The sequence below is a fragment of the Ruditapes philippinarum genome, unplaced genomic scaffold (assembly GCF_026571515.1).
Source record: "Ruditapes philippinarum isolate M1 unplaced genomic scaffold, ASM2657151v2 ctg6775_1_1_1_1, whole genome shotgun sequence".
In the NCBI taxonomy this organism is placed as follows: domain Eukaryota; kingdom Metazoa; phylum Mollusca; class Bivalvia; order Venerida; family Veneridae; genus Ruditapes; species Ruditapes philippinarum.
In genome coordinates, this window is record NW_026852609.1 from 1 (window position 1) to 12,682 (window position 12,682).

The 12,682-nt window shown below is 32.5% G+C and overlaps 1 protein-coding gene across 7 annotated transcripts in view; it reads left to right on the forward strand.

Moving 5' to 3' along the window:
• Nucleotides 1–272: 272 nt before the first annotated feature.
• The window catches only part of LOC132718960 (titin-like), a 60,550-nt gene continuing 48,140 nt past the window's right edge, over nt 273–12,682 (forward strand). For 4 of the 7 annotated variants that reach the window (XM_060702676.1, XM_060702683.1, XM_060702718.1 and 1 more), the window contains exons 1-3: nt 273–305; nt 1,193–1,219; nt 8,212–8,305. In XM_060702676.1, coding sequence (XP_060558659.1) covers nt 288–305; nt 1,193–1,219; nt 8,212–8,305 — 139 coding nt within the window. In that variant the 5' untranslated portion in view covers nt 273–287. The other 3 variants (XM_060702709.1, XM_060702692.1, XM_060702702.1) reach the window with 3 other exon arrangements.

Sequence of the window (12,682 nt, forward strand, 5' to 3'; positions counted from 1 at the left end):
CATATGAAAACAATAAAAAATTTATTGTCATGACAACAATTTTGCATTGTTTTAGGCTAATCATACATGTTCAAGTTATATGTTTTCAGGATATAAAAATTTATCAAGTTTTTAACTATACTGTTCTGGACATTCAAAGGATTTTCTTTATTTTACAGACGGCAAACTTAAGAAAATTGCCATTGGCAGAGTGTTATACAGACAAATTGAATTTCGTTACGCTAAATGCTGGTGATATTGTCGAGGTCCTTGCCTGTCAACTGGAAGGGACGGTTCTTGCGAGGAACATGCCGGGAAAAGATAAGGTATGATGACTGTTGACAAAAATTGCTGGTGAAGAGATATTATCAAAATTAAAAATGAAAAAAATGGGACAAACTTGTTATTTATTTTTTAGATTATTTATCAAATGTAATAAAGGTTGTTAACTAATTCTTTTCTTTTTTAATGGTTAAGTTTACATTTTCCACGGTACTTATTTATGACTCTTATATAAACCATAAATATTTAGAATATTTGATTTAATTGGAGAAGATTTTTGTTTTGTCAAAGACAGTTCAATAGTGATTTATTGCTTTGAATGATTTCCAGTAGTTTTCTTTTGTAAGCAAATATTTTAAGTGATTTTAAACATATTGATTTTCTTAGCAAATTTTTATGTGTCACATTTTGAAACTTTTAGTATAGGTTAGAGTGCATATTGGGTGTTCTTAAGAAAGCTAAAAAGGAGCGGAGGTTGCAAAGCGACTGTAGCTTTCTTATTTACGAAGAACATCCAATATGCACTCTAACCGGCTTAGTGCTCCCCCCACTTGCGTTTTATAATATAAAATGTCCCGTTTATATAAAATCTGTTCTATTAAGATTTGAAACCTGAAAATTTGAAAAATCCTCCTCTGTGAATGGCTTAAAAAAAACTTCAAGTTATGTATGCATATTTGTACCAACTAACATTTTGGTAAACTAGATGCCAAGTTCATAATGAGTTGCTGAAAAGAGTTAACTTAAAGATAAAGTACAATTTTCTTTAAGTAATTAAAAAAATGATAGCAAATAAATAGATCTAGGTGTTGATACACTAAGTTGGAGAAATATTAAACTAGTATGTAAACCTATAATGTAAATAACAATTATAAATCTGTTACATGCATGTGATTAAAATCTGATTAAATGTTTTGTATCTATACTACAGGTGTGCTATATCCCACAGGAAGCTCTGGTAAGTTCATTTAACCATTTACCGCATGAGCATATTGCGAAAAAAGGCTGTTTTCATTGAAAAGCCTTCTGTTACAAGTTCAAACTGCTATGAAACTATAAAAAAATTGCTTCAAAACTGATCAAACTTGGCTCAAATGTTGACAGTGGACCATAGCCTTTGTAACAGCTCAATGTTAAATTTTCTGTTACAATAGCAAGGGGGAACATCTCAAAATTGCCAAAAATCACTATTTTGCGTTGTTTTTCCATCAGAACTGATTTCAGAGTGCTGCAACTTTTCAATGGATTGAGATGCTCACTGAGTCAAAGGCTTTTCAGCGTTGGTTACACTTTACCTTAAATTTTCTTGCCGATGAGGAGGGGGGGGGGGGGGGGGGGGGGGGGGCTAGTGTCCCAAAAGAGGGGCACATCCCCCCTCTGGCACCCCCTTGATGTACTATTTTTGATAGGGGGTGGTGCAAAAAATGTGATCACTTTTTTAAACAACATTTCTCAAACAAAAAAACTGTGTTTGGGGCCTAAGTAGGGCATTTTTTCCCTATTTGAAGCCTCAAAAAGCGGAGGGTAGAAAAGCCGTCAAAATACAATATTATTTCCTTTAAATAAATATCAAATCAATACAATTTGTCAACTCATATGGATGTTTCAAATCTTTATTATTAAAAATCATATATTGATACTAAAAAGTTTTACCTTGCCTTGATCATGTTGATTATATAAATTATGAGAAGCTAATGCCTCTCTGGTGATTGTCATAATTTTGTTAAAGTTGTCTCCCCTTAATTGGAAAAAAGAATAAGAAAAGGATACCAGTGATAAAATTAATATTTATGCATCTGGTGAAGACATTTCTTAGTTTGTTACAAATAAGATGGTTTTGAACAGGATTTAATGAAACAAGATATTTTGATAAATGTTTGAGGTTTATTGAACAGTTTGTTTCCCATTACAAAGTATTTTAAACAATTTGGTTGTGAAGTTGAAATAATACAATGCATTTATATTAGCTTGATTGATAGCATTTAGCATTGAACCACAGAAGGGATTCTGTCCTATTACTAACCTGTACCAGTACTGGTGTCATTATATAGGGGAACATGGTTGTGTTTTCTTTTATGGCTTGAACCAACAGTCCTTGGGTAGAAATGCAAACACCTTAACCACTGTGCCAGACCCTAAGGCTTTTCATTAGCGCTTTCAATGCTTGTGCTTTATAAAATACCAGGTATTTTCCAGTTATATTTCTAAGGAATCTTCTAAAGAAGAAGGATGCTGACTTTTTTACTTTATGTATAAAACCAACACTTTAATAGAAGAGAATGAGTAAAGATTAGGTAAAATCTTGTCCAACATTATTAAATTAGAAAAAAAAGAATCAATGAATATTAAATCTCAAAATAATCAGATATTATATCCCAAAGACAGGCAATGTAACCAGTGTTGTAGGCAATTATTTGTCAGTGTAAGTGGTCTTGTAGGGAATTATGTAGCCCTTTCAGTGGTCTTGTAGACAATTAAGTAGCACTGTCAGTGGTTTTGTAAGCAATTATGTATCACTGTAAGTGGTCTTGTAGGCAATTATATAGCACTGTCAGTGGTCTTGTAGAAAATTAAGTAGCACTGTCAGTGGTTTTGTAAGCAATTATGTATCACTGTAAGTGGTCTTGTAGGCAATTATATAGCACTGTCAGTGGTCTTGTAGACAATTAAGTAGCACTGTCAGTGGTTTTGTAAGCAATTATGTATCACTGTCAGTGGTCTTGTAGGCAATTATATAGCACTGTCAGTGGTCTTGTAGAAAATTAAGTAGCACTGTCAGTGGTTTTGTAAGCAATTATGTATCACTGTAAGTGGTCTTGTAGGCAATTATGTAGCACTGTTAGTGGTCTTGTAGGGAATTATGTAGCACTGTAAGTGGTAGTGTAGGTAATTATGTAGCACTGTTAGTGGTCTTGTAGGCAATTATGTAGCACTGTTAGTGGTCTTGTAGGTAATTAGGTAGCACTGTTAGTGGTCTTGTAGGCAAATTAGGTAGCACTGTAAGTGTTCTTGTAGGTAATTATGTAGCACTTTGAGTGGTCTTGTAGGCAATTATGAAGCACTTTTAGTGGTCTTGTAGGCAAATATGTTGCACTGTTAGTGGTCTTGTAGACAATTATGTAGCACTGTTAGTGGTCTTGTAGGCAATTATGTAGCACTGTTAGTGGTCTTGTAGGCAATTATGTAGCACTGTTAGTGGTCTTGTAGGCAAATAAGGTAGCACTGTTAGTGGTCTTGTAGGCAAATATTTTGCACTGTTAGTGGTCTTGTAGGCAATTATGTAGCACTTTTTGTGGTCTTGTAGGCAATTATGTAGCACTTTTAGTGGTCTTGTATGCAAATTAAGTAGCACTGTAAGTGGTCTTGTAGGCAAATTAGGTAGCACTGTTAGTGGTTTGGTAGATAATTATGAAGCACTTTTAGTGGTCTTGTAGGCAGTTATGTAGCACTGTTAGTGGTCTTGTAGACAATTATGTAGCACTGTTAGTGGTCTTGTAGACAATTATGTAGCACTGTTAGTGGTCTTGTAGGCAGTTATGTAGCACTGTTAGTGGTCTTGTAGACAATAATGAAGCACTGTTAGTGGTCTTGTAGGCAGTTATGTAGCACTGTTAGTGGTCTTGTAGGCAATTATGAAGCACTGTTAGTGGTCATGTAGGCAAATAAGGTAGCACTGTAAATGGTCTTGTATAGGTAAATTATGTAGCACTGTTAGTGGTCATGTACGGCAATTATGTAGCAATGTCAGTGGTCTTGTAGACAATTATGTAGCACTTTTAGTGGTCTTGTAGGCAATTATGTAGCACTGTTAGTGGTCTTTGTAAGCAAATTAGGTAGCACTGTTAGTGTCTTGTAGGTAATTATGTAGCACTGTCAGTGGTCTTGTAGACAATTATGAAGCACTGTTAGTGGTCTTGTAGGCAGTTATGTAGCACTGTTAGTGGTCTTGTAGGCAATTATGAAGCACTGTTAGTGGTCATGTAGGGCAAATAAGGTAGCACTGTAAATGGTCTTGTAGGTAAATTATGTAGCACTATTAGTGGTCATGTAGGCAATTATGTAGCACTGTCAGTGGTCTTGTAGACAATTATGTAGCACTTTTAGTGGTCTTGTAGGCAATTATGTAGCACTGTTAGTGGTCTTGTAAGCAAATTAGGTAGCACTGTTAGTGGTCTTGTAGGTAATTATGTAGCACTGTCAGTGGTCTTGTAGACAATTATGAAGCACTGTAAGTTGTCTTGTAGGCAGTTATGTAGTATTGTAAGTGGTCTTGTAAGCAATTATGTAGCACTGACGGTAGTCTTGTAGGCAATTATGTAGCACTAAGTGGTCTTGTAGGTAATTATGTAGCACTGTAAATGGTCTTGTAGACAATTATGTAGCACTGTTAGTGGTCTTGTAGGCAGTCATGTAGCACTGTTAGTGGTCTTGTAGGCAATTTTTGTAGCACTGTCAGTGGTTATGTAGACAATTAGGTAGCACTGTCAGTGGTCTTGTAGGCAGTTATGTAGCACTGTAAGTGGTCTTGTAGACAATTATGTAGCACTGTAAGTGGTCTTGTAGGCAGTCATGTAGCACTGTTAGTGGTCTTGTAGGCAATTATGTAGCACTGTTTGTGGTCTTGTACACAATTAGGTAGCACTGTCAGTGGTCTTGTAGGCAGTTATGTAGCACTGTAAGTGGTCTTGTAGACAATTATGTAGCACTGTTAATGGTCTTGTAGGCAGTCATGTAGCACTGTGGCAATTATGTAGCACTGTTAGTGGTTTTGTAGACAATTAGGTAGCACTGTCAGTGGTTTTGTGGACAATTAGGTAGCACTGTCAGTGGACTTGAAGGCAATTATGTAGCACTGTTAGTGGTCTTGTAGACAATTATGTAGCACTGTCAGTGGTCTTGTAGGTAATTATGTAGCACTGTCAGTGGTCTTGTAGGCAATTATGTAGCACTGTCAGTGGTTTTGTAGACAATTTGGTAGCACTGTCAAATAAATAAAAATGTAATAATAAAAATTTACATTATTATTGTAATTGAATACTTGAATTTTATATACATTTAGTCTGAAAGTGTACCAATAAAAGTTTTTAAGCCATTTTATTACATTTACAGGTAAATGGTAATTTTTTGCATTGCATAATAACAAAAGGAAAAAATATTCATTAGAAAGCATATTGAATAAAATTGGATTGCCATCAAATTTTTGATTAATATTATTATTATTGATTTCATAAAAAAGTGGGAAAAAATGACATGCTTATAAAGAAAGCCTCTTTAAAATATTTCAGGAAATGTGATTACCAACATATTGGTAATTAACATTTATAAACTGCTTTTGTTGAAAAATATAAATAAAGAATAAAAAAAAGAATATGATGTACAAAAGACAGCCTGTTTAAAATAAAAAATTTGGAAAATGTTGCAAAAAATAGAAATGAAAATTAATGCTGTCATATAGGTTAATTACTGTTTGACTGTTTTTTTTTAATGGGAAAATAAAAAAGAGAAAGTAAAAAAAGAAAATGATTTACATAAGATGGTCTCTTTAAAATGTTTTAAAAAATGTTGAAAAAAAACTGTATGACCATCCTAAAGAGTTTTTTTAATAGTAAAATAAGAGAAAAAGAAAGAAAATATACATAGCACAGCCTCTTTAAAATGTTTTGGAGAATATTGCCAAAGGTATTTCTGCTCATCTGAAATACACCCACAGTATTATATCTCAAGACAGTAGTTATTTCTGGCAGGGCTTATCAGTAAAGCTTCACACTCTACAGGTAATGTACCTATACTGTTGCCACGGAAACCCGATTGAGATTTTTATCATGGAGGCAAAATATGTTTCAGGCTAGGTAATATGAAGGCAAAATTCCAAGATAACTTTTAAAACATTTTAACATTTTATAGTGGTGTGTTGTGCTCTTTTTGCTTAACATTTTGCCTCCCTGTGTGTAATTCTATAATTTGTTGATTTCTTTTAATGTGAAAAATATCAAATTATAAAAAGAATTGTTTATAGTTTGATATTTTTAAAAAAAATATTCGTTTTTCCTGGATATTCTTTTCTACGCCATTGTCTAAGGTATGTTGTTATTTTTTTTGTTTTGTTTTGGTTATTATCTGTTTTTCTTAACCAGATTGTCTTAGAGTAAGTTTGAAATCTTTTTATCATAAAAAAAGTTAGAAATCTTTTATCTTAAAATGATTTTCAATAATTTGTTTGTAATTGCTTCGTTGTTAAGTTTCATTAAAAAAAAATAACTTTGTTCAAGGTCATAAGCAGTTTACTTTCTTTTTTTCATTTACTATTTTTTTAATCAGGACAAAGAAGTTTAATGTTTAAATAATAAAAGTTATATAAAAGTTATCTTCGGTGAATTTATGTATTTTATTGATTTATTTTTTGAGAGGGGCGGGGGGGGGGGGGGGGGGGGGAGGTGATAGTTTTAATACACTTTCAAGTGATGAATGAAAAATGGACTTATTCTTTTAAATCCATGTAATCTGCTGGAACCAAAAATGACATTTACTAAGTCTCTGCCACCAGTATAGAGCCTGGCCTTAGCCTGGACATCCATGGTGTCTGACCAGGTTCAATACTGTTCCTAGCTCAATTTTTTTGTGTGTTTTCATATTAAAATCCTTTAAACTTGAACTGGTCTGTTCAAAACTCAAAGCTCCAGGGTAAATTTTTCGTACTAAATTCAGCAAGTTTATATTTAAGCAGAGTTAAATCTTAGTAACCACTCTCATTCATGTGTTACAGGATTAGTATAACATTGGTTTTTGTTAAGCACAGTGTTTTTAAGAAATTAATTTGAAAATTTTAAATTTAATGTCAATTAACATTTCTTTGATAAATCATAAAAATCCTTCCTTAAAAAATATTAATTAATGTATACAAAAAAAAGCAAATGGTTAACATGTATGATGTTCGATTAGTAATCTAAGGATTGCTGGTCGCGCGGGTTCAAATCCCATCAGAGACAAGCCATTGTTTCCTCGAGCTAGAAACTTTACACTTATTGCTTAGTACTTGTTGGTTCCAGGATCAAAATCGAGAAGTTCTATAAGCTTATAGGTTCTAACACAATCAAACTACAATAAATTTGTATAAACTAAACTAAATGGGAGCAGAGGCATAGTGGTCTTCAGGTGTCTGCCACTCAACCCAGGGATCATGGGTTTGAGTCTCACTGGTGTCAAAAACATATTTCCTCATGTGACACCAGTACTGGTTTAAGTTACAGGAAATGGACTGGTGAGTGGTTCATATAAGTTGCAAGTTTTCTTCACTGTTAAGGTTAAAAAAAAATAATGTTGAAATTATATTCATGTGGTTATTTTGAGTTAAAAATATCATGATTATTGCCATTCTTATAACTGTACAGAAGATAACATCATCTACTGTTCGTATACAGATCGAGCAGACCGATGTGCTCTAGTCATGAATAGAATTGTGATGTCGTATGACATCATGATTATCTTTTTATGTGACATCATATTCTTTAAGTGGCACAATATTTTACAATTATTGACTAGTGAGCCATTGAATATGATGTGATATTCACCAGCAGATGGCATATTGACCTAGGGGATTTATTTATGTGAATTGCCAAAGATTTAAAAGAAGTAAAGCCTTATACCTGTAGTGTAGCTCTACTGTAGAAAAATATTTTCAAAATAACTTAAGATATACCGCAGGTGGTAATAATTTAAATTCAAGGTGAACTACAGTCTTACAATATACATGTCTTATCTTATATGAATGAACCCAGTGAATAAATCTGTATTATTAGCAGCCAAATTGTACTCGTTCCTTGACAAACTCTTATAGACAAGAGGAACTTGTTTGCATTTGAAGTAAACTAATTTCTGTCCCCCCTACGAACTCATGATGGCTGACATTTATTTCGGATATGTGTTTATTTTTGTAATATTATTGTTTCACAGAGTGCCACTGATGACATAAGCACGCAGGTATGTGAGATCGCAGCCATTGGAGATAACAGTCAACGTTCTGAACAAGATTTACATCAAAACAAAGGTAATAAATGTGTAAGTTCTTACCTAGGTTTTGTTTTTATTAGGGTGGTGTTTTATTCGTAAATTGCATATTTAATTCATTAGATGCAGATGGCAGTGACTGGTCGCAGGATTTTATAAAGGTAATGTGGTGGGTTTTTTTTTATGTTGCTATGTTGCATTTTCTGGTATTGTTGCTAATGTTGTTGTTGTTGTTTATGAATCATGTTAACTGCCAAATTATGCAGGGACTGAATTCATGGAGAAAAGATGTAAGCTTTTAGCCAATTAATTAATTGATAAATTCACATAATTGATGAATGAATTTCCATGTACATGTATTTTGTTTGTAATCAACAATGAGAATTATCCCAAAGCACTTTTTTTGAGTAACAGGGACTTTAAGATACTTGTTACTGACAAGGTTTTTAATGGATTCAAGTATGGGCGTTTTCCTTTACTACAATTTTTTTTCCGACTTTGTAATTCTGAAATGAATATGAAGCTTATTGGACTTTACCTATTTTTCAATCTTTTGTTAGTATCTATCCATAGACATAGACTTGGCAGAAACTAACAACAACATTAGGACTAATGTAATAAACATGACTTTGGTGTCATTGAACTGACTGTGGTATATATACAATACCAGATTGTAAATCTGAATGGTAACTAACATGCATATATTGGTTATCGTACTATATATAATTACTATATAATGTACTATAATATGGTAAAACTTCTTAGTCAGGTTTGTCCCCACTTTCAATTTTTGATCCTTCGGTACAAACAAACTATTACTTTTAAGCTTCACGGTGCATTACTGGTCACAATAGATAAGTCAACCTATTGCGCTTATTTTTCAAAGTTGTAATTGTAGAGTTTGTTCATACCGTAAGATAATATCCTGGAAAAACACAAAAAGTTTTAGATCGAAGCTAGTCTATGAGCAATATGTGTTGTAATATAATGTAGTAGATGTATACAGGGTGTGGTGTAACTATTGTTCTTCTTGTTGCTGGTATGTTAATGGCATATATCACATATCTACATCAATCAGATATAGGTAAAATGCACTACTGCAAAATAATTATTATACGTGGGGCACTAATTTTTGTGGTTTTTCTGGATAGGTCAATCCATATATTTAAAATCCAACAAATTTCATTTCATCTACTGTAAATTATTTTACATTATTTACCTTTTGGAAAAATGAACAGTTCATGAATTTAAGTACCCACATATCTTCTTTGTAACAAAAACATGAAATTCCATGTCCACGAAATTAAGTGAATTCACAATAATCAATTTACCTTAATCAAACAGATTGATAAGTATATTGTTAATTGCAAAGAAAATAATCTCGTCCAAACATTCCTGATTCTTATTTCCTACATGTGAATTGACTTAACATTTATGAACATAAAATTTCTTGGTATTGTCAATTTTTCATGGTATCTTAAATTTGTGGATAGTCTGTAATTTAAAAAAAGTAGAATACAAATTATGTAATATTAATAATAAAAATAACCCAAACTTCTGTTGTTTGGATATGTTCTTAAATTTGTTGATTATGTCCTGTCCATGAAAACCATGAATATTAGTGCGCCACAAATAATGATTTTGCAGTAGGCTCCTATCTATTGAAAAATTTTGAAAAAAATACAGGGTTTTAGCTTCTCAACCCAAGGAATGGGTTATGAATGAATTTCCCATTTCAATGAAGATTGAAAATATTCTAAGATTCAACCTATGTGACGAGTGCAAACCAAGATCAGCTGGCACTTCCATTAAGTGAAGTAGATAAAATATGTCTTATTTGAAGTTTATTTAAGTTTCAGAAAATCAAGTAAAATATAAAAAATAATCAAAATTATAAATTATCTTTTAAAGTGTTTGTCCAATTACGGTAATTTTTCTATGGGTAGAACAAAATGTGTTTGTGCAACGTAAAACCCAAATAAAAAAAACAACGCACACACACAAAAACCAAGAATAAAATGTAATAACATTACTTCTGACTTTCTGAAGGTGAAATTTATCTAAATACGCAATAAATATATGATCAAAACATTCGTAGGTATCTGTTAAAGCAGATAGGAATGCCTGCAATATTGTAAGACATACATCAGCTGGTGGTATGGTAAAGGAATACAAATCAGTATTCAGACATAAATCAGATGGTATGGTATAGACATAAATTAATCGGCGGTAGACATAAATCGGAATGTTCTTGGAAGAAACTACTGCTTTCTGCCAGTTGCCGATCTTGAAATCTTATCAGTATTGAACTGCTAGAAATATATCAGAAAATCTTTGGCTAGGGGGGTGGAAAAATAGTGCTGTATTTACTGTGTTAAATAAAACAGCGAGCCTTTTCTGTTCCAATAATACATACTTCTCTTTATTTTTATCTTTGTAACAAATCAAATAATAAACAAGAGCTGTCTGTAGGACAGCACGCTCGACTATTCTAAGTGCTTGATAGTAAAAGAGCCTTGATAATTTTAAATTTTTTAAGTTCACAAATTTAATTTAATTTAAAGGGCTAATTTTTTTTTATAAATTCATGTTATAGGTCTTAGAGAGAGTCTAATTATACAGAATTGGCTTGACTATTTGGAAGGTAATGTCACGAGGGTTTTTTATTGAGTATAATAATACTAATTACCTATGAATACATAAATTTGACAGAAAAGGTACAAAAGCTTGTTATTAAGATGTTTTATCAAGTAAATCACTGCTTTATTATTATGAATCCCCAAAAAGGCACAAACCCTTCAGTAGTTATTGAGATAACAGCTTACAAGCAAAACTTTACCATGAATTTCTAAGTTGAAAAAGGGGAGAAAAATCAACCTAAATGCAAGATATAATTATGGATCTTTGTCAGTGACCTACAATTATGATCCTAAATGCATATGTGAAGTTTTAAATAAATATCTTTAATAGTTATTGAGATATGTAAAACTTGCATGTAAACATTAACCAAGAGACTAAGTAGAAAAGGGGATATGAATCAGCTTTAATGCAAGATAGAGTTATGGAACTTGGTCAATGACATACAATTGTGCCCCTCCAATTATGACCCTAGGTGCATGTGTAAAATTTCAAGTAAATATCTTTGAAGATTTTTAACCTTTAACCAAAATTTCTAAGTTTCAAAGGGGCAAATAATTCTGCAAATATTGCAGACAGAGTTATGCAATTTTGCAAACTGATGTACATTGTTATTATAAATAAGAATTTTAAATTTCAATTGAATATCTCAAGCAATAATTGAGATATTTGACTTTACAAAAAACTTTAACCAAAATTTCTAAGTTAAAAAGGGGCATAATTCTGTCAATATTGTAGGCAGAGTTATCCAACTTGTCAATCTGATGTACCTTGTTACTATAAATAAATATTGTAAGTTTCAATTGAATATCTCGAGCAATAATTGAGATATTTGACTTTACAAAAAACTTTAACCAAAATTTCTAAGTTAAAAAGGGGCATAATTCTGTCAATATTGTAGGCACAGTTATCCAACTTGTCAAGCTGATGTACCTTGTTACTATAAATAACTATTGTAAGTTTCAATTGAATATCTCAAGTAATAATTGAGATATTTGACTTTACAAAAAACTTTAACAAACGCAGACGCTGACGCCAACGCCGGGGCGACTACAATAGCTCTCATATTCTTCGAATAGTCGAGCTAAAAAATGAGATACCTTGAACTTGTTATTGAGATTAGTTAAAGAATTTCCTTGTGTCCACTTAAGAAAGAAAAAAAGTTAAACTGTTATAGATCGTGTTCTAAGACCTAACTTTCACTGTTTGTCACATTGTTTTGGCCGATTTTTTACTGGGGTTGAATTTATACTGATATAAAAAAGCCATTTATTTGTCTCTCACTGCTGATTGAAAGAAATCATGTGCGATAAGTAGTTGGTCACTTGTGGAGAAATGGATAATAACTGGTTAGTTATCAAGTGAAGTCCTTTAGGTGGACCGATAGTCAAGATATGACCCAAATAATGTGTTAAATTCATCATAAAAAAACGACAAATACTTAATATTAGGAATCACTGATAGTTCTAAGACATAATGTTTACATTTACCCTGATGAATGAACTGCGGGCTTGCTGTATAGGGCACCATATGTGAGGGTTAGCGAAGCCTGTTTTACATACATGATTGTCATTTTAATGGGGTTATTTTACGTAAAAGGAATAGAGTTAAGTACCCTATTATTGTTAGCCCCAAGCCAAATGGGTTCAAGTCTAGTCAAGGGCAAGTCATTTCTTTCCTCAAGCAAGAAGCTTTATACTTATAATAAGTTATTGCTCAGTACTGGTTGGTTCCAGCTATGGATTCGAAAGTGTATCTATAAGTTTATAGGTAATCCTAT